The 26,715-nt window shown below is 33.3% G+C and overlaps 2 protein-coding genes across 2 annotated transcripts; both read right to left on the bottom strand.

Annotated features, from left to right (window-relative positions):
- Window positions 1–80: 80 nt before the first annotated feature.
- LOC134255213 (fibropellin-1-like) lies at window positions 81–16,925 on the bottom strand. The gene is made up of 8 exons (XM_062737723.1): window positions 13,604–16,925; window positions 13,368–13,474; window positions 12,135–12,202; window positions 10,042–10,247; window positions 9,831–9,896; window positions 9,685–9,734; window positions 5,241–5,335; window positions 81–322 (listed from the first exon to the last, which is right to left on the bottom strand). The coding sequence occupies exons 1-8, from the start codon at window positions 16,842–16,844 to the stop codon at window positions 187–189; spliced, it is 3,969 nt and encodes a 1,322-aa protein (XP_062593707.1). The 5' UTR covers window positions 16,845–16,925; the 3' UTR covers window positions 81–186.
- A 554-nt stretch (window positions 16,926–17,479) lies between these two features.
- On the bottom strand, window positions 17,480–25,861 carry LOC134255267 (neurogenic locus notch homolog protein 1-like). Its single transcript, XM_062737781.1, has 9 exons — window positions 25,782–25,861; window positions 24,866–24,905; window positions 22,073–22,245; window positions 21,863–21,986; window positions 21,570–21,748; window positions 21,265–21,383; window positions 18,044–19,825; window positions 17,768–17,838; window positions 17,480–17,716 (listed from the first exon to the last, which is right to left on the bottom strand). Exons 1-9 carry the CDS (start codon window positions 25,859–25,861, stop codon window positions 17,480–17,482), a joined length of 2,805 nt encoding a protein of 934 aa, XP_062593765.1.
- Window positions 25,862–26,715: the final 854 nt, after the last annotated feature.

The following is a 26,715-nucleotide window of genomic DNA, read 5'->3' as shown; positions in this document are numbered from 1 at the left end:
ATATGTAAAAAATAATTTTACAAATGAAATACGTTATCTATTTGGTAATCTAAACACATTTATGTATAAAAAAAAAATGAAAAATGAAATGAAACAATAACAGCTTCATTCCAAATAAATACATATACCGGTTATTATTCGTAATGATAAGAAATCATGCTTTTCTTTCGGAGAAAAATGAATGTTCTAGTCCTGATTTTTTCTGGCTTTCATATGCAGTAATTCTGTTCCTTTTTGACCCTTTAGACTAGATTTCTGTAAACCTGTGAGGGAAGAGACAGTTTCCAAATCCTCAAATTTAACAACACCCGTCCGACGCACCCTAAAACCAATTCAACAAATAAAAATCAGCACATGTACATGTTTGACATTATGCATATGTTTGAACTGCATGCATATCATTATGTTTATGAACAATGTGCACGTATAGTACAATATTTCGTTCATGTGGAAATACGTACGACTTCGGGCTGTTCAAATATTTAAGTGTCGATTTTTGAACTACAGCAGATATAATTCAAAATAAGATATTATATTCCAAATTTTTTATTTTCATCTGATATTCCAAAAGATTGGGAGGGAAGATATGTAAAAAAAAAAAAAAAAAAAAACAAACAAACAAACAAACAAACATACATGTACCGTTGTTTTACCAGAATATAGAGCTCAATATAAGAGCTTTCTCTCTTAAAGCCAAATAAAGGAATTAAAAGATTTAGCCGCCTTCAATGACTCCCTATAAATGATATATAACAAAGATTTTTAGAAGTAAATTAAAGGCAAACTCCAGATTAAGATTTCGACAGAAGGAGTATAATATAGTCATTCAAATTCTTATCTTCCTTTATTTGTAAAAACAATTAAAAAAACTAAATAAGTTTTTGTAATTCAATTTTGAAGTCATGTTCATACATGTATATTATTTAAACAATAAAATACTTTCTTTGTTTGTTATTACTGGAATGAACGGAAGCAGCTGTTGCAGAAAAAATACATAACCCGCGTAAGCGGGTTATGTGAATTTTTTCTGCAATAGCTGCGACCGTTCATTCCAGTAATAACAAACAAAGAAAGACATTTTATTGTTTATATTTATATCTGTTTAAATTATCATTTTAAGTAGGATTAAAAATATTAATTATTGTGTTAATGATGCGAACGTCTTTGTACGTTTCATTGATGGAACGGCCACTGATCAAGAAATCTGTACAGGTGATATGCCTCATGTAGTTCATGCAGTGATGAACGCAATGGGTTTTCTTAAGAAATAAAGAAGAAAATATTCAGTGGATGTAAATATAATGGTCTAAACATTTTAAGAATTATAAAATCATATGAATAGACCATGATGAACTGCTAGCTTAAAACTTCATCTGTGTCTTACACACCTAGTTCATCGATTCTTCTTCCCAAACTGGACAACATACATTTTAATTTCATAAAACCAAACAAGGCTTTCAGCAATTAATCGACATTCTTTGATTCAAACCTATAGTGATTCACAATAACGGGACAGTCTCCATAATAAATATGACCGTTTAACACCGTACAGTTGTATTCGGTGCGTAGGAATTGTCACAAAAATATTCCTCGATCTGTATAATTGTGCCTCAGGTATAAGGTCATGTATAATATACATGTAAATACTAGTATTTCAATTCGAAGTAGATTTCGGTTAAATAAAATTCCGTACTTCAGTCAATGAGTTCACAGATTCGCCTATAAGTAGTGCTCAAATCATCGAATGAACTTTCGAAGACACTACTCATAAAACAATCTTGCATTATAAAGAAAATGTTTATTTCTCAAATGTTTATTTCACCCTTAAATAAGACCGCGGTTTTGAATCATACATTCACTCTTTGCTTTGAAAACACCTCAGGTGGATTGAAAATGAATTTCGATCTCAATCCGATGTTTTCTTCACGTCCGCGTCGAATTGTACCCGCCCATTTCATTGTCTTTCACTGAATGTTTTGATTGTAACAGATAGAAATAACGTAAGCTGTATATTTCCAATTTTGCCAGTTAATGTTCCGCGGTCTTAAAAATTATAGGCTAAAACTCATATTAATGTGAACTTCAAACAATATGTATTTGGGAGTTGAAATTAGTTGATTTTTGGATCATACATTCACTCTTTGCTTTGAAAACACCTCAGTTGGATTGAAAATGAATTTCGATCTGCATTTTCCCCACGTCCGCGTCGAATTGTACCCTCCCATTTCATTGTCTTCGTCTATCACTGAATGTTTTGATAGTAACAGATAGAAATGACGCAAGTTGTATACCAGTTTTTGCCAGTAAATGTTCCGCGGTCTTAACATGCACGTATGATAATTAAAACATGCTTTATTTTTAAATGATAATGCTATAGTACATGTAATTGTAGCAAAAACGAGTCTTTTACTCGTTCGCGTCAGTGCTCTAAAAGGTGATAAGAATGAAAAGTTAAAACGTATTTTTAAAATTTATTTTCTTTTTTGATATCAAAAATAAAATGGAAATAACAATTATATGTATTTGCCCCGTAAAACAAAAAATCTATACGTTTTTTCATCTTATAAAAGAAATGATATCCATTTATACTGTGCAAAAAAGTTTTCACTCGGAAGTGAAAAAAAAAATTATTATACGAAAAATTACTAATCCTCAGTGAAAAAAATAAAAATATAATTTTTTCATTAAAGCGAAGAAATATCTGAAATTACAAAAATGGCAAATTCGCTATAATTTTCGAACCATTTAAAAAAATATCAAGAAAATCAAAGAAAATGAAAAATAGAGCAATCATTCCATAAGCCAATAAAACGATGATGTCTTTGAAAAACACAAGATGATGAATTCCCAACTACATACACTTTATATTCATTAACATCCAACTATATCATACAAAAACATTTATCCACTGAAAGTGCATATGATGAAAGTATTATAGGGATGGATGGTTGCTACACACTACTGATGTTAAGAGCAGTCTATTTCAAGCTTTCCACCACTATAACTATTATAGGTAGGGTTGGTAGCAGAAAGGGCATATTCCTCAGATTGATCGAGTTTAGTAAACGTGGGTGCGATACTATCGTCCCAGAGTATGGCATCCTTGTCAGCGCTACGTTTCCTGGAAGAGACAAACGGTAATGTTATTTACTGACAAGGCCTGCAAACCAAAAACTGAGAACATGCAGACTTAAGTCAAAATTATGTTTTTGAAAAGCTTGACGTTTATAAAATGTACGTTATCAAAAGTTTGCAAGTTTGTATAAATTTGCAATACAAACATCCATGGTAAAAAATTTTGTGTTGTTACTATGATTAATTCAAAAGTTATATTGATTTTAAATTCTAATTCAAGTCTGTTCTCACTTTATGGTCATAGGGCTTTCTGCTTGCTTTGTAAACTTTAACAATAAAATGTCTTTCTTTGTTTGTTATTACTGGAATGAACGGAAGCAGCTGTTGCAGAAAAAATACATAACCCGCGTAAGCGGGTTATGTAAATTTTTCTGCAATAGCTGCGACCGTTCATTCCAGTAATAACAAACAAAGAAAGACATTTTATTGTTTATATTTATAACTGTTTAAATAATCATTTAAAGAAGGATTAAAAAGCTTAATTATTGTATTAATGATGCGAACGTCTTTATACGTTTCATTGATGGAACAGCCACTGATCAAGAAATCTTTACAGGCGACATGCCTAATGTAGTTCATGCAGTGATTAACGCAATGGGTTTTCTTAAGAAATAAAGGAGAAAATATTCAGTGTATGTAAATATATAACAATTATGTACAAGTATATGTACCTCGCTGAAACATCTTTGTTTGGAAGAGGATGTAATTAAACTCTTCAAATAATAACTTTAAAAAAATACAACATGTAAATCATGCTTAGATTTTCCTCCCGCAATGTGCCTGTAAATGGGTAGATTATCACATGTGTTCTTAATGAACTGCATTATATAATTGGCGGTATTACTGGGTATATATTTTTCCTTTTAAAAAGGTTAGCAAAAAAGTAACGTCAAATTAATTTTTTAGAACTTCACGGTAAAAAGTTTGACATTACCGAAACTGACACCAACAAACAACGTGCTCAACGTCAAGTGTGATATTGTGATACAATAAGCAAATGATCAATATCCTGGAATCACAATATGTAATTCCTGGATGTGTTTAGGATATACTTTAAAAGGGATAGACACTCTGAAAATATGTTTAGTAAAAACGTCAACAACATCATTTTATTTCTACCAAGTAATAAAGCTTTATGTCTTTTCAATGTATTTGACTTAACGTTTCAGTCAAAAGATACACAAAACTTAGGTAATTAAAGCAGTCAGGGATACGTATAATGGTGGAAAACTTTGTTTCTTGTTCTTAATGGACACAGTTTCAACAGAACTTTTTTTTTCAAACCGTTTTAATATATACAATTCCTTATTGAGGCAATTCAAATGTTTAGCAAAAACATGAACATCATATATTGATTTACAAAGGGGATACAGAACTTAAAATTCTTCGTAATGTGATCTAACAAGGCTCGTTCCTTGTTTTTGTTTATATACATATAGAAAATACCATACACTGTATTTATAACAAAACAGGATTCAGCAAATCATTAGAAACTGCATGTCTAATCATATTTAGAATTAACTTTTTTTTAATTAAAAAAATCTGCTATAAATGATCATATATTAATATATTTAACCTATGTATGTTAACAAATTTATGGTACGAGACTTTACATATCAAAGATTTGGAGCTCTAAATCTGCCTTGTGTTTAGAAGATCATTAAAAAAAAAATATTTAAGTAATCGTAAACATAGTAAACTGGAAAAAATTGAAAAGTTTTAGCTGAAACTGTGTCTATGTCCCTTTAATAATGAAAACAAATATATAAATAAGGCATATTCTTTAAAATTGACTAGAAAATTTATGGAGTTTAATTTAGTAGATTTTCTTCCTTTGAATCCGAATTTACAGCATTTATTTGCACATGTATGTTAAAATGATACTTTTCAATAATGTAAAATATTAGGGGATATTATACTAAAAATCCTCAAACAATGATATGTTTGATTAAACAATTACATAAAAGATTAAGTAATGACATAATAGATTTTGTAAAATAATCTCATCATGCAGGCGAGGGCTGACTACATAATTATACAAATCTAAAGGATAAAGTACATGTATACACATACAAGTGCGTGTAAATAGGAAAACTGGCACAAACCTGACTCTCCATATGATAAAGCCCACAACAATTACCAGGACAAACGCACCCACAGAGGCTCCAATCACTACGCCCATGTTAGATTTTAGCCAGCTCTATGAGAAAAAATTTATTTATTATTATTTGATATTTATCATATTTAATTTCATTCAGAGTAAATGCTGACTGATACCCTGATCAAGAAATGTTATAGAAGTATAGAAGTGGAATCTGTTTTTTCTGTATATGGGGAGAGAGTTTAGTTGTAGGATCACAGATCATCATTTTTTTTCATTTTAAAGGGTCGTTAGAATACAATTTGCAATTAAAATTCACTCACAATCAAATAATAATCTGCTATACATTTAAGCGTTTTTCCTTAGAGTATATGGGTTTTTGTTCATGGTCTTTTGTTACCATTTCAGTACTTATTTTTGTTGTTGAAAGTTTTATAAGAAATGTATATACATGTATCTATAACAATTTCAAATTTTCATAATAAAGTTTAGATCAGTGAAAACTGAAGAAAACAAACAGTTTACTATCTAAAAAAAGTAATAAACCAGATTTGTCCACAGATCATAAACCATGAACTCCTGGATACTAGGGAAACAGGTGCCTAGATGGATAAAATAATTTAAGTACACCTAGTTGGTTAACCAAGTGTTTTACAATCTTATGCCAATTGGGCTGATTTAGACATTTTTTTAAAATAAACAAATTAATTTTATAAATGGGAAAAATGGATTTTTAGTTCATTCTTAATGTTCTTATTAGATAGTTATTCCCATTTCTTTTGAAGTCATATAATTAATATAATGTTTAAGAATACTCTTTTTTGAAGTAGGCTTATTAGCTATATAGACATGCGTATCTTTTAATTTTTCCATGTAAAACTCGTCCTGACCTTGTCCGAATTTTACCGATAATGACAAAGTAATATCAGATTAACTGATACACAAACTGCTCGTCTCTGTAAACGTCCTCAAATCTGTTTGTAAACATATTATGTTTCATCTATTTATCAAACTGTGTCAATATCATAAATTATCCAACAGAGTTAGCATCCTTAAACTTATCAATAAAGTTAAATTCCCCGGTCTTGTTCACCGACTAAGATTAACTTAATTTTAAAATTATATTAATTATATGACTTCAAAAGAAATGGGAATAACTATCTAATAAGAACATTAAGAATGAACTAAAAATTTCACCATCGGAATTTACAGTAATTGTAACAAGAGGACCATAGACCACATTGCTGATCTAAAGTCTTTCTGGCTTTGCAGTTGAACGGTATGACACAAGGTACCGTTTAACCACCGACGAATAAGTGCATGCATGAAACAAATTATAACCTGGCCAAATTACTAATTACCCCCCCCCCCAAAAAAAAATAATAATAATATCAAATTTTTCCAACTCCTGTCCCGGTTTTTTGTTTATTTTGTTATGATTTGAACATATTTTATTGCGTAATTCATACAAAGGTTTTGGTAACAAGTTCTTGCAACTCCTTTCCCCAGAAAAAAACCTTTCCCTGTTCCGGGTGATGATTTGAACAAATAAAAATCTCAGTGTACATTATTTGAGTATGCTTCTATATAAATATTCCCACTCATCTCTGAAAGATTTTTAAAAAAAATTCCATATAGAAATAATATTCCTCAGTAGAAGTTAGGATACAAAGATGCTATGTAGCTTGGTTAGAGTCATTCTTACAAAAAAAAGAAAACTTTCTAAAATTATGAAATAAACTAAGCAACATTAGCATCTCAATATGGCATCTTCAATAAAATCTTATGTTTTTTACTTGACGATTTTATTTCATATCAAAAATTTTTGTTATCAAAGTCTGTTCCGAATTTATGCACTTGACTGTTTATTAACGCCTAAGTTGTAAATAAAGTACAGATGACTGAGGAACATCTGTACTATGAACATGTCTTTATTAGAAAGTTCATACACTGGACGCTACCTTTGTTAAAATCTAGGACAAAATTGAGCTGATTAAGCTTAAGATATACAGCTATTTTAATTTGAATATCTTTATGGGTCGCGATTGCTTCATTTGTAAAATAATGATGAGCAGACTGTAAAAGTGTATTTGTAATAAATATTGATAGAAAAAATGTGTGTAGACACTGATCTGAGGTTTGGAACATAATTGTATTTTATAAATTAATAATACTAGTATATGTATGTAAATTTATAAAAAATAGAAACACAATCTTACTTGAAAAAATACGTATATATTACAAGCTATGAAGAACAGAGAAATAGACAATTAAAAAAAATCAACAAAACAGTTTAAAACTTATTTTTTTTCATTCTGCCCAAATCTACATGCTTTTACATAAATAAAGAAATGCAATGCAAAATAAGAAAAAGGCCCCTAAAAGGAATTCAAATTTATGTAAATTTTTATTAAAATGCAGCTAATGAATTCAAACGAATGGCAACAAAAACAAGAAGGTATTGTCATTGTCCCAGTTGCTAGAAATGATATTATATGTATAATATAAAATGTGTGTAATTTTGTTACACTTCATAGATACTGCCAGTTTTTCACTTTAATTTATAAATCCAAGCATTTTATATAACTATGCCTTGACTATTTTTTTTAAAGGATCTGGAATACGAGGGTTGATCCAAAAGTTCGTGGAATTTCTTCATATTTTATAAGTTTTTAAGTGAAATTGCATGAAAATTACACATAAGAATATAAACACTTGTTGAATATTATAAATAAAAAAACAATTTTAATATTCATGATCGTAACTCTATGGCAGTTGCCATAGAAACGGTTGTTTGGAAATGCGGGGGAGACATTAACACGTTTATTATCATCATAATTCTTAATACGTGAAATGTGAATAAAACCGCCCTATGTGGTATATAAAACGAAAATTATATCATTATTACGATTGTTTGATCTTTTATAAACCTTTGTATGAGAGTTTTACTGAATTTTCTGGATATTTAGTTTATTAGTTGGTGATTAATTGTTCATCTTTTTAAAGTTGTTAGACAACGTCAAATTTCGGTCAAGTCACACGTTTTGTTGAAAATTCCGGGATCACTCTATCTGAAACGTGTATATTATTGATATAGGCTGAGTTAAAATGCATTTAGTTGCTGGTTTTCCACTGGCATAAGAAATCTAAGAAAATAGAACGTCCATGGACGTTCATAAAGGGGGCGCTGTTTTAAGTGTTGATCCACTTAGACAAATTAAAAGTGTTAATGGACATTGTCGGCTGACGTACTGTTCTTGACATTGCTACTGAAATTGGAACATCATATGGAAAGATTGGGAGTATTTTAAAATATGAGTACAAAATGGAGATAAGTTGGTGCGAGAGTATACCAAGGCTTTTCTAGAGAAAAAAATGGAGAAAAGGGCAGCATTTTGTAGAATTACATATTCGAATTGGACATTAGGGTGAGAAGCTTCTATAACGTGACGTGACATATCAAACTTGACGTAACATCGAAGTCTCCCCCGGGTTTCACAACAATCCATTTTGCGAAAGCTCGTGTAACCTTATTGATAATTGGAAAGTAGTGAAATTTTCCAATATTGTTGCATTATGACTCTATATTATAAATATGCCTGTTTTTGGCTTTCATCAAATCACGATAAAATTTTAGAAAGAAATTCCACGAACTTTTGGATCAACCCTCGTATTTGCGTCTTCAGTAATTTCATTTTAAAAAAAACGAGGATCGTTTAACAAGTAATGTACAGTTTTTCATAATAAGTGTCAAGGGCATTTGACTTTTGTTCTATTAGGAGCTCCTAAACACAAAGAACATGAATTTTTCCATGTACCTTGCAAAGGAATTCACTTTTAAAAAAAGGATGGTCACTATATTGAGCTTAAAACTATTTTAAATGATTTCTGCCAAGAAGATGAAAATGAGAGCGCTTGTACATGATTTGAAAACTGCTTTTTACAAAAATCGTGGACAAACTAATCTTAAAGATAAGGTTCTTATATGTGGGAAAAATACCTTTAATGCTGTATACTTTTGAGATTGATTCAATAATTCCAAATTAAAAAAAGAGGGTGGGTGAGTTTAAATAAAAAATTCAAATTGGTCGATTGAGGGGAATAAAGAAAATATGGATGTTGTGTGCTAGATGATATCAGAAAATGTTAGATTTACATGAAAAGACATTGCTAAAAGAATGAAAATTTACAATGTAATCATCCCAATTCCGTCAAAGAAAAAAAATTACAACATTTCTATCATATATGTGCCCTTTTTTCTTTCTGTTCATGGATACAAAGTCTTAAGACATGGGTAAAGGGTAACAGGGAATGCAGTGAGGGACTGAAACTATAGTAAGAATATGTATTACGATTTTTTCCTATTTTGCATTACTTATTGAACGATCCTCGTTCACAACATTTTAAGGAGATTTTATACCCAACAAAAGTTTTATTTAAAATTTTACCTTTGTGTTTTCGGGTAGTTCTGTAACTTCTATAGATTTTGTAGATTTAGCTGTAAATATAATAGAGGTCAACCTTTCTTTTGATTCTGCATACATATTTCATGATAATATTCTATCAATGATTATATGGCTACTAGCAATCATACCTGTTGACTGAGAAATAGATGATGACCTTGATGGAGAGGTGGGTGGTCGAGTAGGCCGCGGCAGTTCTAAACAAAATTATCATTATCCTTATTGTAATCACAATGATCCTCATTCCAATTTAAAATGCTAGTAATCAGAGCATGTGTATGGATATTCTTAATTCAATTATCATATTTTAGATAAGATTAATATGAAGAAATCGAAACTCACCTCGGAGTACTATTTTGGCGTGAGTAATATTAAATGTTTGTGCTAGAGCCTGAATGTGATTGGATGGATGTTCTTCCAGTTTCTCTATCCCCTTTTCGAACACGTCGATGACAGTGTTGTTCGTTACTTCTATAACGGTTCCATTAATTAAATCCACTTCTGGATCCTTAAATGTCTGGTTGTATTGAATGTCAATACTACCTCGACTGAAAAGATGTAAATTTAACATAACATTTGTAAGAAAATATTCTATTACCCAGATCAACGCAAATATAGTAAATACTAGATGAGATCTCGTTGCGAGCAACGAGCAAGTTTTCCGTCCGATTTCTTGATAAGATAAGATGTGATTTTGACTGAGATATTTGTAAAAAGAAAATGAATTAAAGTTTTCCTCCATTAAAATTCCTTCTTTTGATTCATATAATATCTTGAATATCTTTTGTTCAATATGGTTTATTAAAATATTCCTCCTTTTCGAGAAATAAAGCGTCAAAGAATAGCATTCTGGTCCCTTGTGACCTCTTTTTATGTAACATTTGATCAAAATTTTAAAATACTATTTTGTTGGAAATCATAAAGGTGAATGCCTTTTGCTTCAGAAATGTATTATAAAATATTGATCATTGAAGAGTTAAAGATGAAAGACTTTCGGCCCCTCTGAGCTTCTAATTTGAGTAGTCAGCCCCCTTTTCTTGACAGTCTTGTGATTTAAAAGACTCTTTGTTCAACACCTATTCATAGATTTCTTTTCGTTGTGGAGATATGCTGAATTGAAATATTTAGGGGTCATTCCTACAAGTCCTTAATGGGGCCATTGTACAAAAATTCAGAGTATGCAAATTGTTTAAAACATTATTCTGACCATCTTTTGTTCAATATTGCTTATCAATATATTCCCCCTTTTCGAGATATGAAGCGTCAAAGATTTAGCATTCTGATCCCTTGTGACCCCTAATTACGTAATATATGATCAAAATTTCATAATATATTGTTGCAAATCGTTAACATGAATATATTTCCTTCTGTAATGTATAACAAAATATTGATCATTAAAGAGTTAAAGATGAAAGATTTTCGGCCCCTCTGAGCCCCTAATTTGAGTTGTCAGCCCCTTTTTCTTGATATCAAATGAAAGGTCTTGTGATTTCCAAGACTTTTTGTTCAACACCTATTCAAAGATTTCTTTTCGTTTTGGAGATATGCTGAATGAAAATATTTAGGGGCCACTCTTGAAGTCCTTACTAGGGCCATTTTACACAAATTCAAAGTATACATATTGTTTAGAACATTATTCTGACCATCTTTTGTTCAATATTGCTTATCAATATATCCCCCCTTTTCGAGATATGAAGCGTCAAAGATTCAGCATTCTGTCCCTTTTTGACCCCTAATTACGCAAGATATGTTCAAAAGTTTATAATATGTTGTTGCAAATCGTCTAAAATTAAAAAATAACGAAAGATCGAGCATAAAAAGTGATAAAATTTTTTGGACACACGGGGGATCGATCCCGGGTCGCCCGTGTGACAATCCAACGCGCTAACCATTTAGCCATCGGGATCGCCGCTTCGAGTTTTCAAATGCAAATATCTCGAGATTGGCTTTTTCGATTTTCAAACAAATTATATATTTGGCTTCTGCAAAAGCGTTTCTATTCAATTCAAAAACAAAAATATTAAAAAACAAAAGTTGAAAAATTTTGTTTATTAACCGGAAGTATTGACAATGCACGAAAAGGCGATTCTGCAACGCTATAAATCATAAACTATCATCTCCAATTAGTCTTAAGTTCATATCTTAAGCAGTTTTCGCTACTAAGTTAAGACAAAATTGCATTTTAAAATCAGAAAATTGTCTATATCTAACGACCGGAAGTGACGTCATAAAAACGCTGAAAAACCTATCAAGATCGATTGATGATCTATTACATATGAAAATTTCATATAAATTGACCGAGCCATTTCTGAGAAATCGCGTGCACAAAAATCGGTTGGAAAAAAATAATAATAGGGAAAAAGAAACCTAAGAATAACACTGAAGACGGAAGACCTTAAATATAATATCCATTGGTAGAGCAAATATCGACCTACGTGATACTGATGATTTCTGTGCTAATGTAAACACTTTTCAATTCTCCATTTTCATACACTGAAGCCATCTGGAAAGAAATATAGCCAGGTATGTATTCTTCCACAAAACATACGAATTACTGAATAAATATTTACTAAATATACGAGGGCTGTTCAGAAATTATTGAGACAATTACATTTACTCCATAAAGGACGGATATACTCACATGAAAATTCATCAACATTTTATAAAGAACGAATAAAACACATGCAAAATTTCTAATTCCTATGACAATAAGAAAAGTTTCGGTGAAATGATAAACATGCATATGTCTATCGACCCGGCGCAGCATCGCTACGTCATTTAACGTCACGTCAGCCGGAGTTGGTTGCGCATGTGACAGATCTGGAAGCATGTGTACTTTTCCTTCTTTGTAATTTCATATAACAGTACAAAAATCAAACAGTCTCTTTTCTTAAACTATTCCTTAAAAATGTATGCTGTTGCTACCTGAGTGTAAAATTTACATTTGTGGAAAAGATGACTTAAAATCATGCACTGCCGATTTATGCTAGCAGGTCAACGATATTAATATCGTAACGACATTAATACCGTACGTAATAACTGATGGTCGTCCGGAGCTTTTAATTTTATTCTGGTTGAATTAATTGTTAAAAAAATATATACCAATGAACAACAAATCTACAAACCCTAACACATTATTTTTTCTCGTTGTTATTGTTTAAGCAGGTCGTTGAGTCTAGAAAAGAGTTCTACATTGCGCTACACAAAATTTTAGTTATGTTCGCTGCTCCGCCCTTGACGTCAAAATCCATTTTTTTCGTTCTTAGCAGATTTCTCTACCGCGCTTAATTTTTTTATCATCTCCGTATTCCTGATCAAAATTCTAACAAAGTTGCATAACATGAATTTGAATTACAGCTGAAAAAATTATACACATAAACAGAATTATTTCCGCTCTTATTATGGGTCCATGAAGAGTTAGAACGTTGGTGTTACAAATTTTCAATATCTGATTTCGAGACTGCTCCGGGTACCCCTACTGATGACGCATTTATATACCATTGTACAGAAAATATTTAATATTTATAAAATATTTTTGCTTATATGTATTCTTGGTGTATGTCAAACGTATATGCAAATTTTCACCGAAAGACGTTCATTAGAAAGCAAAATATACAAAATGTCTCAATAATTTTCGAACAGCCCTCGTAATTTGACATTTTACATACCAACATTAGAAACTGATCTGAAATATTCTTGTATTCAGCGCTTGATTTGTTTTGTAGAGCGGGATGCCATTCCATGGCAAATTTCACATTTCCTTCGAAAATCACTTCTGCAGAGAAAAAAAAAGTCTTATTAAAAATCTAAATTTTATAAGCGTATATGATATAAAACTTTTTATTATTTTTCAATTCTATTGTCTAACCATATATGATGAATAGTGAATTAACCGTGTTTATACCTGTGGGTTTAGGAATAGTTGTTGTTTCCATGGGAATTGTTTGCGTGGTTGTTTTTGTGGAAGTGGATGTCATAGTAGTTGTTTTCTGGGATAAAAGTTGTGAACTTGTCACGTTATCAGGTTTGGCTGAGGTTGTTGTTTGAATCGTTTTCTTGCTTTCAGTGGAGGAGACAGGAGTTGGACTGGACATATTTGTAGCAAAGTTTGCAGATGCAGTAGATGTTGTAAAATCTGTTTTCATATTCTCTGTGGAAGATACTGGAGAAGAGGTAGAGGCAAATACTGGAGCTAAAGTTGAAGACCTGCTAGTAACTTTTTCGGAGGTTGAAAAATTATGTGCTGACGTGATGGCAGACTGAGAGTTGGCAGGTGACATTGATGTTGATTTTGAAGACGGGATAAAATTTTGCCTGCTTGTTGATGACTCTGATATGCTCTTTGTCGTACTTGAACTATTAACAGTTGTGTAACTCTGTGTAGAACTTTTGCTGATTACTTGAGCTGACGATGAGGTAGGGGGTACTGTTGGTGGAGCCGCTTCACAGAATTTCCCTGTAAAATTTCTATGACATTCACAGACAAAATTATTACCTGGGATAATTTTGCAGGTCCCATGAGCATTACATTTTTGTGCAAGACAAGGGTCCACAAGTTCACAGTTCCCACCAATAAAACCAATTTTACAAACACAAGAGTAATCAGAAGTTCCATTATAGCATGTGCCACTATTAAGACAAGGATTTTTATGGCAATAGTCGAAAATATTGCAGTGTTTACCGGAATACCCTTCATGACACGTGCATTTTGCTTGATGAATTTCACTACGACAGGTTCCATTGTTACATTCATAATTATGACAGTAGTCTTTCACTTCACACTTAAGCCCTTTGAACCCTGGATTACATTTACACTCAAAGCCATTCGATATATTATGACAGGTTCCATTTCCATTGCAGTCTATCTGGTAGCAAAAATCCTGATCTTGACAATCTTTTCCGAAATATCCACCATTGCATTTACAACTGTAATCGCCATTATTTGTAGAACAAATGCCATGACCGCTGCACGTATGATTTATACATGGATTTCTGTCTGTGCAGTTAGTTCCTTGGAAACCTAGTGCACAATGGCAGACGTAGCCATCTGCCTGCTGCTGACAAACTCCCCCATTTTGACAAGGTTTATTGAAACAGTAATCTATTTCTTCACAATCAGTTCCATTGAATCCAAGTTCACAATGACAAACATATCCAATGTCATTGTTGCTACAATTTCCCCGGCTATTGCACAAGTGTTGGTGGCAAAAGTTCCTCTTCTCGCAATTCCGACCGAAATATTCTATACCACAGTTGCATTTGAAATCATTGTCCAAGTTTTGACAAGTTCCGTTATTATTACAGCTTTGTGTGTCACAGAAATTCCGTTTTTCACAATGGGTACCGATGTAGGCTGAGGGACAAGAACAAGAGTATCCATAATCTTTGTTAATACACGTCCCTCCATTGGAACAGTTGTTGTGTAAACAATGATCAGTGACTTCGCAATTGGGACCTTTAAATCCATCTTGACAAACACATGAATAGTTTTGGTTGTTGTGTAAGCAAGTTTCATTACGGAAACATGCAGCATGTCGATTATGGCAGGTTCCATGCCCACTACAGTTCTGATGGTAACAATAATCACGTATTTGGCAGAAGGAACCTTCAAAACCTGGCGCACATTTACACATATAGTTAGAGTTTCTATTTACACAAGACGCTCCATTCTGACATTGATGACGGGAACAGTAAGTTTTTTCACAGTCTGTACCTAAAAATCCAGCGTTACATTGACACGTGTAGGATTTATTTCCGTTTTGACAAGTTCCATGGTCAGAACAATTTTGATTATAACAATAATTCTGTATCTCACAGTCTTGTCCAAGAAAACCTTCATCACATGCGCAAGAGTAATTAGTTTTTTCGTTGTGACAGGTACCATGATTTGAGCACTGCTTATCATAACAGTGATCTACTTCTTCACAGTTTGTTCCGAGATACCCTCCATTACACGAACAATTATATCCCCTCTCTGTGTTAATACATTTTCCATGTCTGCATGGTTTATTATTACAGAAGTCTTTCATTTCACAGTCATTTCCACGAAATCCTTCATTGCAGACACAAGTGTATCGATCTTTGTCATTTTGACAGGTTCCATGACCACTGCAGTTCTGTCCATTGCAGTAATCATGTGTTGCACAAAGGACCCCTATATAACCAGTTTTACACGAGCATGTATAATTAGAATTTCCACTATGACAGGTAGCACCATTTTCACATGTAATATTAGAGCAATAGTCGTATTCACAGTTTCTTCCCAGGGAGCCTGGTTCACAATTACAAGTGTAGTTATGTAGACCGTTCTGACAGGTTCCATGTCCACTACAGGTTTGATGGTAACAGTAATCACGTGTTTGACAGTACGATCCTATATATCTTGGGGCACATTTACATGTATAGTTAAAGTCACCATTAACACAAGAGGCTCCATTCAGACATTTATGATGAGAACAGTACGTTTGTTTACAGTCTTTACCTAGGTATCCAGCCCTGCAGTGACACGTGTAAGAACTATGCTCGTTTTGGCAAGATCCAAGGTTAGAACAATTTTGTTTATAACAATAATCCCGTGTTGCACAGTCTTTACCAATGAATCCACCATGACAAGTACAATTGTAGGAATTCCCTGTGATGTGACAGGTACCATGATTCGAGCAGTGCTTATTATGGCAATAATCTATTTTATCACAGTTTGTTCCTAGATACCCTCCATAACAAGAACACTTGTATCCCATGTTTGTATTATTACAATTTCCATGTCTGCATGGATTACTATTGCAGTAATTTTTCAGTTCACAATTATTTCCTCGATAATCTGGTTGACAGCTGCAAGTATATCCACTTAGTCCATTATGACATGTTCCATGACCGTTACATCTCTGTCCGTGGCAGAAATCTCGTATTTCACAATGAGTTCCTTTATAACCTGGTTTACACGAACATGTATATTTAGAACTTCCACTGTGACAAGTTGCACCATGTTTACAGGTATTATTGAAGCAATAGTCATGTTCACAGTTACTCCCTAGGAAACCAGGATTACAGATACAAGTGTAACCATGCTGCTCGTTCTGACAGTGTCCATGTCCGTTACAGTCCTTTCCATGGCAATAATTACGCACTTCACAATGACGTCCCATATAATCATCAGGACATGAGCAAGAATAATTTGAGGCTCCACTTTGACAGGTACCCCGATTCCTACAGGGACTACTAAAGCAATAATCATGTTCACAGTTTCTGCCTAAATAACCAGGATTACAAGTACAATTATAATTATTTTGACCGTTCTGACAGGTTCCATGTCCACTACATTTCTGGTGGTAACAGTAATCACGTGATTGACAGTACGATCCTTTATATCCTGGAGCACAGCTACACGTATAGTTAGTGGCTCCGTTTACACAAGAGGCTCCATTGAGACATTGATGATGAAAACAGTAAGTGTGTTCACAGTCTTGACCTAGGTAACCATTCACACATTGACACGTGTAGGAACTCCCCTCGTTTTGACAACTTCCGTGGTTAGAGCAATTTTTATCATAACAATAATCCCGTCTTTCACAGTCCTTCCCGATAAATCCACCATTACAGGTACAAGAGTAAGAATTCACTGTGATGTGACAGGTACCATGATTTGAGCAGTGCTTATTATAGCAGTGATTATCTCTTTCGCAGTTTGTCCCGAGATACCCTCCATAACAAGAGCAACTATACCCCGTGTTTGTATTATTACAATTTCCATGTCTGCATGGATTACTATTGCAGTAATTTTTCAGTTCACAATCATTTCCTCGATAATCTGGTTGGCAGGAACAAGTGTATCCACTTCGTCCATTATGACATGTTCCATGACCGTTACATCTCTGTCCGTGGCAGTGATCACGTATTTCGCAATGAGTTCCTTTATAACCAGGTTTACACGAACATGTATATTTAGAACTTCCACTATGACAAGTAGCACCATTTTTACAGGTATTATTGAAGCAATAGTCATGTTCACAGTTACTCCCTAGGAAACCAGGATTACAGATACAAGTGTAACCATGCTGCCCGTTCTGACAGTGTCCATGTCCGTTACAGTCCTTTCCGTTACAGTAATCAACTTGATCACAGTTTGTTCCGATATATCCACTATTGCAAGAACAATTATAACCATTATTTGTATTAAAACAGTTTCCGTGTTTACAAGGATTACTGTGACAATAATTATTCCTTTCACAGTTATTCCCGAGGTATTCCGACTTACACAGACAAATGTAACCCTGCTTTACATTTTGGCAAGTCCCATGTCCACTGCAGCTATGTCCGTTGCAATAATTACGTATATCACAATTACGTCCAATGTAATCAGCAGGACATGAGCATGAATAATTTGAGGTTCCGCTTTTACAGGTACCCCGATTCTTACAAGGGTTGCTAGAGCAATAATCATTTTGACAATCCCTTCCTAAATAACCAGGATTACAACTACAAGTGTAGTTGTGTTGACCGTTATTGCAGGTTCCATGTCCACTACAGTTCTGATGGTAACAGTGATCACGTGTATGACAGTACGATCCTATATACCCTGGAGCACATTTACACGTATAGTTAGAGTGTCCATTAACACAAGAGGCCCCGTTCTGACAATTGTGGTGAAAGCAATAAGTTTGTTCACATTCTTTTCCAAGGTATCCAGCATTACATTGACATGTGTAAGAATCACGGCCGTTTCGACAATTTCCGTGGTTAGAACAATGTCGGTTATAGCAATAATTCCGTGTCTGACAGTCTTTTCCAATATATTCACCATTACAAGTGCAAGTGTAAGAATTTCCTGTGACGTGACAGGTACCATGATTAGAACAGTGCTTATTAAAACAGTAATCTATTGCATCACAGTTCGTTCCTTGATACCCTCCATTACAAGAACAATTATATCCTGTGTTTTTGTTGCTGCAACGTCCATGTCTGCATGGATTACTATTGCAGTAATTTTTCAGTTCACAATCATTTCCTCGATAATCTGATTGGCAGGAACAAGCGTATCCACTTCGTCCATTATGACACGTTCCATGGCCGCTACATCTTTGTCCGTTGCAGTAATCACGTGTTTCACAAAAAGTTCCTTTATAACCAGGTTTACACGAACATGTATAAGTAGAATTTCCACTATGACAAGTAGCACCATGTTTACAGGTATTATTGAAGCAATAGTCATGTTCACAGTTACTCCCTAGGAAACCAGGATTACAGATACAAGTGTAACCATGCTGCCCGTTCTGACAGTGTCCATGTCCGTTACAGTCCTTTCCGTTACAGTAATCAACTTGATCACAGTTTGTTCCGGTAAACCCTTTATTGCAAGAACAAATAAAACCAGAGTTGGCATTTGAACAGTTTCCTTTATGACACGGTTTACTATGACAATAATTAATCAGCTCACAGTCGTTGCCAAGATATTGAGCAGTACACTGACACGTGTAATTGTTTGGTCTGTTTTGACACTGTCCTCGTTTACTACAGGCCTTTCCAAAACAATAATCGTACGTGCTACAGTTCTGTCCCAAGAAATGATCAGTGCATGAGCAATTATATCCAGAATCGGTATTAGTGCAAGATCCAGAATTTTGGCAGGGAGTCGTTGCACAATAATCAACTTTATCACAAAGTTCTCCCATGAAGCCCTTGTCACAATGGCACGTGTAGTTAGATCCAGTTATCACACATGTAGCACCATTCTGACACCGATTGTTAGCACACGAGTTTTTTATTGAACAGTCAGTACCGGTATATCCATTGTTGCATATACACACTACTTTGCCATGCTTAACATGACAGTGTCCGTGATTATTACACGTATTACCGTGACATTGGTGGGCAGTCAACGAATCACAGTTTTTACCTGTTGTTCCGTTTCTACACTGACACACGTAACTTCCGATCTTGTTGACACACTCTCCTCCATTACACGGTTCTAGAAGACATTCATCCTCATCAAGCTGACATTTCAGACCGTAAACAGAGGAGGGACATTTACAGTGGAAACTACCAGCTGTGTTTGTACAGGTACCGTGTCCACAAAACTGTCGTGTAGCACACTCATCGATGTCCTGATCGCAGTTATTTCCACGCCAACCTGCAATATATTATCTACCATAATTGACCATGATAAACATTTTAGCAGATGTACCTTAAATGACCACTGTCTTAAATCAATCAAATATTTAAAGATTTGATTAAATCCTGTACATGAGGGATGAAAATAGATTAAGTTTCCATTTCTGAAGTGTTATTAAAGACCCGTTTAGATGCGCTTTTTAACCAGGCTGACAAATTCTGTATGTAATTAAATATCGGATAGAAATCGACCTTATCGTATGCAAGGTTGTAATGAGAAAGAAACGAATCAAGTTGAGAAGGATTTCCCAGTATTTTTTCTGCACAATTTATTTGTACTCAAGATAACAAAAACTTTCATATAGACATTGTTACAAAATATTGCTTATTGCTTTTCTGTAATTTTTAAATGTGTAGAGAATCTAATACGATGCAGCAGAGTTGTAGAAAATTTCATTTGATGTTCTTTTCTAAATAATTTGACGGCTAAAGTGGATCTAAAACTAAAATAAAATAAAATATTTTGGGGGAGAAAATATCAAAACAATGAAATCAGAATCCTTTCTTTCTCAGAAAATATTTATTCTGTACTAAATAGAGCTATCATAAATATGTCATATAATTATCGTTTTGGTAGTTACAAGGATTTTGAGATTACATTACAGAATGGACAATATGTAACATTCCAGGTGTCTTTCGGAAAACTATAATTCCAGAAGTTTGGCTTCCTAAAGAATTATATTGATTTTTTCATCAATAACATAGTAATATTCGATTAAAAATGGGGAAAAATAGAAATATGACAGAAGAAATTCGGACTGTAAAAATTAATATGTTCATGGCCAAAACTCTAATCGTTTATTTGTGTGGTCAACGTTGTTCCGTTTCTATAATAATCCATTATTTAAAGAGATTGTTTCTTATTACTAGTATATTTTGTGAATGGAGGAAAACTAGTTAATATGTGAAAAATTGTGTTATTTTCCGAGAAATACCCAGGGGCTGCTGGCATGAAAAATTGGTCATGTACCTAAATTTATTTAAAAATGAAAATTAAACACAAGAATCATAGGTGTTAAATGTGCAATAGACGGTTTTTCGTTCTTATCAGTGATGTTTTTGTCAACTGAGTAAAGGTATACCTTATTCAATTACAAACTTACCCATTTTACAGTAGGTATGGATATCTTAGCTTACCGATTTTACAGTAGGTATGGATATCTTACCCATCTTACAGTAGGTATGGATGTCTTACCCATTTTACAGTAGTTATGGATATCTTACCCATTTTACAGTAGGTATGGATATCTTACCCATTTTACAGTAGTTATGGATATCTTACCCATTTTACAGTAGGTATGGATATCTTACCCATTTTACAGTAGGTATGGATGTCTTACCCATTTTGCAGTAGATATGGATATCTTACCCATTTTACAGTAGGTATGGATATCTTACCCATTTTACAGTAGGTATGACCGTTGACGACACACTTCTGTGGATTACCAGGACAATGAGCTGTACAGTCTGATCCGTAGTAACCCTCAGAACAGTACGCCTTGTACGTTATCTGAATACTGAAATAAAATGTATTGTTTATGGAATTATATGTATTTTTTCTGTACCTATTTTATATAATATATTTATATAACTTGTTTAAATTTGATTGAAACATAGAAATGTAAGTAAAAGTATGACTTAGATACATTTAATAGTATGTATAAAAGATTAAAGAACCTAATATTCATAAAAAAAATTCTTACAAGAAAGAATTTTTATCCCTAAAATAATTAGCTGTCAATTTCTTTTGTCGCCAGTGTTGTGACAGTATATTGTTTCCTATTTGTAGATTGGAGTCAGAGAACTCTATTTGGTAGATGAGTGGTGAGGAGGAGTGTTGTAAATCTACCACTCTCATTGATATCTTGTCCAAATATTTTTCCTGGGTTTAAAACATAACAAAGAGTTATTGAATATATCTGACTGCCTCAGAAATTATTAATATAAAGCTTTTCTACATGTTCTGGTGTATATATTTGTGTTAAATAAAATTTACCCATGAATCAATTTCTAAAAACTGCGGGTTGGTTGTATTTCCGACTTTAGAACCATAGAAGACGTCTTGTCGTCTCATGTCTAATGTTGTGGTAAAACTTGACACACAGGAATGACTTCTGTCTCTGTAGCAATTAAAAATGAAATTATTCAAATATGTGTGCGGATGTTCAGTAGGTTGTCAAAGTGAAAAAAGTCAAACATCACTCACTTGAGACATACGGTGAGTACAGGTTTACACAACTTGGTACAATGGGTACCGACCACACCCTGACAACATCCCCCGCCGTGAAGTTTATTACCGGGACTCTTCACTTCATCTATGTGGATGAAGAAAGTTATCTTCCCAGTTGTAACCTTGAAATGTACAATTATGTAAAAGAACTAGCTGATATCAATTATAGATTTAAACTTTAATACATAAGTTTTCTTTTTATCATGCTTTATCATACGAGTTATTTAAGTTACAATTCTTGCATAGCTCCTCGTATCTATGTTATTCATAGGCGTCGAAACCGGGGGGTTAAGGGGATCTTGGCCTCCGCACTTTTTTTTCAAAGAAAGACATCATATAAGCATTGAAAATTTGGGCTAACCCTTTTCCTTTGGTTTAGACCCCCCCCCCCCCCCCAAACACACACTTTCAATTTGCTTTCGACGCCTATATTTTCGTAAGTAGAAATTGTTTAGGTGTCACTTAATAATTCAAATTTCATATTACAAAAGTCGCTGACAATACATACCTTTAAAATATAAACGAAAAGCAATAAACACAAAATATGCCTTTTCCAAGCCATATTTAAATTGATATCATTAGATTAGAAACATTGATGAACGAAGTTATCAAAACTATTGATAAATGTCCGTTGTTTATTTTGATTACGCCTTAATCAAATAGGATAATATTCAGTCGTGAGCAGAAGTACTATATACACAGTCTGTCTCTTGACAGACACATTAAGTGTTACAGACTTTATTTTGTTTCTGAAAAAAAGTTATGAAAATATTGTGTTTCCAACTACACTGTATAAACCACAATTTCTTTTCAAAATAGACACTTAATTCAAGTGCAGTTTTGCAACATTGTTGGCTCTAATAAATAAGGAACCAGGTATTCATTGTAAACAGCGAGAGTTCGAGATCTTCGTTCGATTAACCTTTTGTATTTAATTGTGATACTACCCACATCTCAAATTACATTTACACGTTTTTTTGTTAATAATAGTAATCAAGGCACACAATATGACATTTAATACCTTGAAAACCTTGATTTTTATTTTTAAGATAAAAGTTGTGTAAGTAGTTCATAACTCATCAGAAAGAAACCATCAAACAACATTAAAAGAAAAGAGAGAAATATTCAGATATACTTGGGGTATTACCTAGATAACCTGCATTTAAACTTCTAGGTCGGCGCAGCAGAGCAACCCATTTCTTTTTCTTTATTTATTTTGCACACGCGTCTAGCAGATTAAGAAATATTCCCACCCCCTTAAATTCAACGGGAATATCCTATATATTACATATGCATCTGTTACAAGCTTTATTATCTTTACAGACCGTCACAGAAAATCTTTAATTCCGCAATATCAATCAACCTTGGTTAAAAAAGAACAGAACAGATTTACCCGTCAGCTTTGATAAAATAAGCTTTATCATTTTTACAATGGTTTTAATAGCGTTTTTACAGACTTAATCTAAATGTCACATCGTTAGTTTTACAAAATTTAGTTATCTAAGCATATAATAATTTAATTTTATAAAAATGATTATCTTTAATGCTTATTTGTGACATATATGCTTGAATTTATTTATCTAACAATTAATATTTAAACAGCAAAAAAGGCAAATGTTCTTTAGTATTTATTTTAGGAATATTAGTGTCAATCCTCTGGCTCAAAGGAAGTCAGACTCATATATGAGGTAAATGCATAAATTCCGTCATCAAGAAAATACAGTTTTGCTCTTGCCTACTTTCAAGTTACAAAAACGTTTGTGCATGTTTCCCTGTCTTAGCATTTCAAATCGTCTTTGTTTTGACTTGACTTCATATGTTTTCTGAACATATAAACTTCTTCATTTATATTTCCTAATTATATTTAAATAAATTTTCATAACAAGTTCACTTGTGATACAAAGTATTGCATTTTCTGTGCAATACCTAGATCTCGGTACCATTTAGAAACACAACAGTGCAATTAATGTCCCCAAAATACTTACAAAAGTCAGATTCAATGTGCTACCGCAGTGGAGAATTATTCCACGTAAGGATATTTTACAAAATGTAAGGCAATGAATTAAGAGTGTTTCAGATGTCAACAAGTCAGCCATCTTTCTAAACAATTAATGCAGGAACTTTTGTACAAAGCAAATGGCCATTCTTTAAGTGAAAAAGAAGTCAATGCACCAAAAAGAATGTGACCAAAGACGCTGGAATGAATTCAAGTCTCAACGCACGTGCGCCATGAAATTACACTTTTACAACATTGAATGTCGGTCTGAGTTTGAAATTGCAATCAATCCCCTCCCATGTCCACAAAGTCTTTAGCTACATGTAACCAACGCCGTTTGCGGAATTTAAAGAAAACCATTGAGAGTCAGCAAGAACAACAACTTACATCCTATCCTTAGAGAGTAAATTTCTCGTTGCGTGGAAGAGAAACAATGATGGAAATGATTCAGAAAGAATTTGTTCATCAGAACTGGAAGACAAATGAACGATGGCAAACAAAGAACAAACCCTGGAAAAAGCCTGGAAAAGAAAATTTAACGAATGGACACTGAAGATTTTGAACTGAGGAAAGCCCTCCGGTCTGTTTCAGATCGGCTGGTAGCAAATGTTCTATGAGGTTAGTACCAACGGTCCGCTGTGTTCCAGTTCCTATTCAGAAGAGAAGTGTCCGAACCAACACGGATTCTTAGAAGCTTAAGTAAGTCAGCCACGCATCCACAGAAATGCCAAGTATGGAAGGATACAGATCGGGAAAAAATTGGTACCCCTTACGTCCTTTGCTATGTCCTTATCATAGAGAAGCGGAACAGTACTAAAAGAAAAAGAACAAAATGTAATAATGCGTCTTACTATCCCGTATCATCATATCCCCATATACTGGGCACGTATGAACCTTCACAACAACAACGTTTTGCACCCTGTCCCCTACATACGGGCAGATTATTATGCCCCATTTTATTGATAGTGATTTAAGCTCGAGTTATCAGTGACTTTTTGCGAAATGATTTGAACTTATAAAAACATTTTAAGAGGGTCGATTAGGGTTTCCACTGCGCAACATTTCGCGCATCATTGAAAAATGAAGCTTATTTACTATTTTAAAGCATTTTTCTCTCACTTGATTAAAAAAAAATAAACAAAATTGAGATTAATATACTACAGGTGAAAAATTTAATATGTGTATGTGTATGTCAGTGTGTAAGCGTTACAAATCGTCTTTGTTTTATTGACTTGATTTGATTTATTTTTTGGACATACAAACTTCTTCAATTATATTTCCTAAATTATCTTTTAAAAAAATTAACACAAGTTCACTTGTATTATAAATACAAATCTTTCTTTGAAACATGTAGGAAAATACCCAAGTCAGTAAAATACTAGTTATATTAATTAATCTGTTTCTAGTATTAAGTCTCTTCCTAGACAGATTCATTTGTTCGTTTTTTAGCCATTATAAATGGTGGATTTTGAATTTGCACAACACTTTAAGTATTGATAAATATAACAGTCATGCATTGTATCATAATTCGATTCAAGATATCTCACATGACAAAATCAAAAGCCTGAAAGGCTTCAATGGCGTCGAACAAGAAAAACAATTTCAAAAGATCTGCAAATAGGTCAAGTGAGTGACTCCAGTAACATATAATAATAAAATTTAAAAAAAAAATAGTCTTAACACAAATACAGTATAGGGCCTGATAGCCTTGTGTCCTGGTCCGAATGAGTCAGGGTGCGAATTGACCAGACATCGTCAGAAATGTCCATCCTCTATATCAATCTAATTTCTTTTCAGTCAATCGAAGATATATGAAGGGTTTCATAAATTATTTTAATTAATTGCCATTGTCAGAGTGTTGTTCTGTTGTATAGTGATTGCATCTTAACTACAACCATAACTCTAATGTTACAAGTACGATCGACTTACGATAAGCATGATAAGGCGCGGTAAACAAATGGAGGAAATGGATAAATACAGTAATACTGGCATTACTGGTCAATATCGTAGGTTGTTCGGCTAAAATTGGATTGAAGATCGTAAATGTACAGCTAAGATTAAGAAATTCAATCTTTATAGTCTTGTTATATTCGTGTTTATTTTGTAATTATTTTACCGTATTTAAGATTGTTTGTATTACAGTAATCGGTCCCAAAATGTGATTCATGTCATTCGACGCACCCTCTCAGTAGAAATTCATCCGCAACAACCATAACGTTTTTCTTGCGTAAAAATTAAACATAATATCGTTGTTTTGTAGTAGTATTAATTGAAGATACAATGGATTTAATTTTATATTCAAGCTATTATTCATTGTGAACGTTTTAAAAGAAATTGGTTTACAGCTGTTGCTATTTTCTATTGCGGATGCATCCACTGACACGTGCGGTCGCGTAAACCCGACTGATCGCTAGATGACGATCGGGCAAGCCCGACGCCATAAAAAAATTAACTTTGAGATTTCATAAATTGTAGCTAATTGCGGTTGTTTGAATTCCTAAAAGGCAAAAATTAGACAATTTTTTCATCTCTGCAAGTAATGTTCAACCAAGCCTTTTTCTTTATACCTCACTAAGATTAACAGTAATGAAGAAGAAACTTCAAGAGTACTATGCAACGATGT

The sequence above is a fragment of the Saccostrea cucullata genome, unplaced genomic scaffold (assembly GCF_032062105.1).
Source record: "Saccostrea cucullata isolate Sc308-1 unplaced genomic scaffold, CSIRO_AGI_Scuc_v1 ctg127, whole genome shotgun sequence".
NCBI classification, from domain to species: Eukaryota; Metazoa; Mollusca; class Bivalvia; order Ostreida; family Ostreidae; genus Saccostrea; species Saccostrea cuccullata.
The sequence above is the reverse complement of the archived record's forward strand: the minus strand, read 5'-3'. Positions and strand labels throughout refer to the sequence as shown.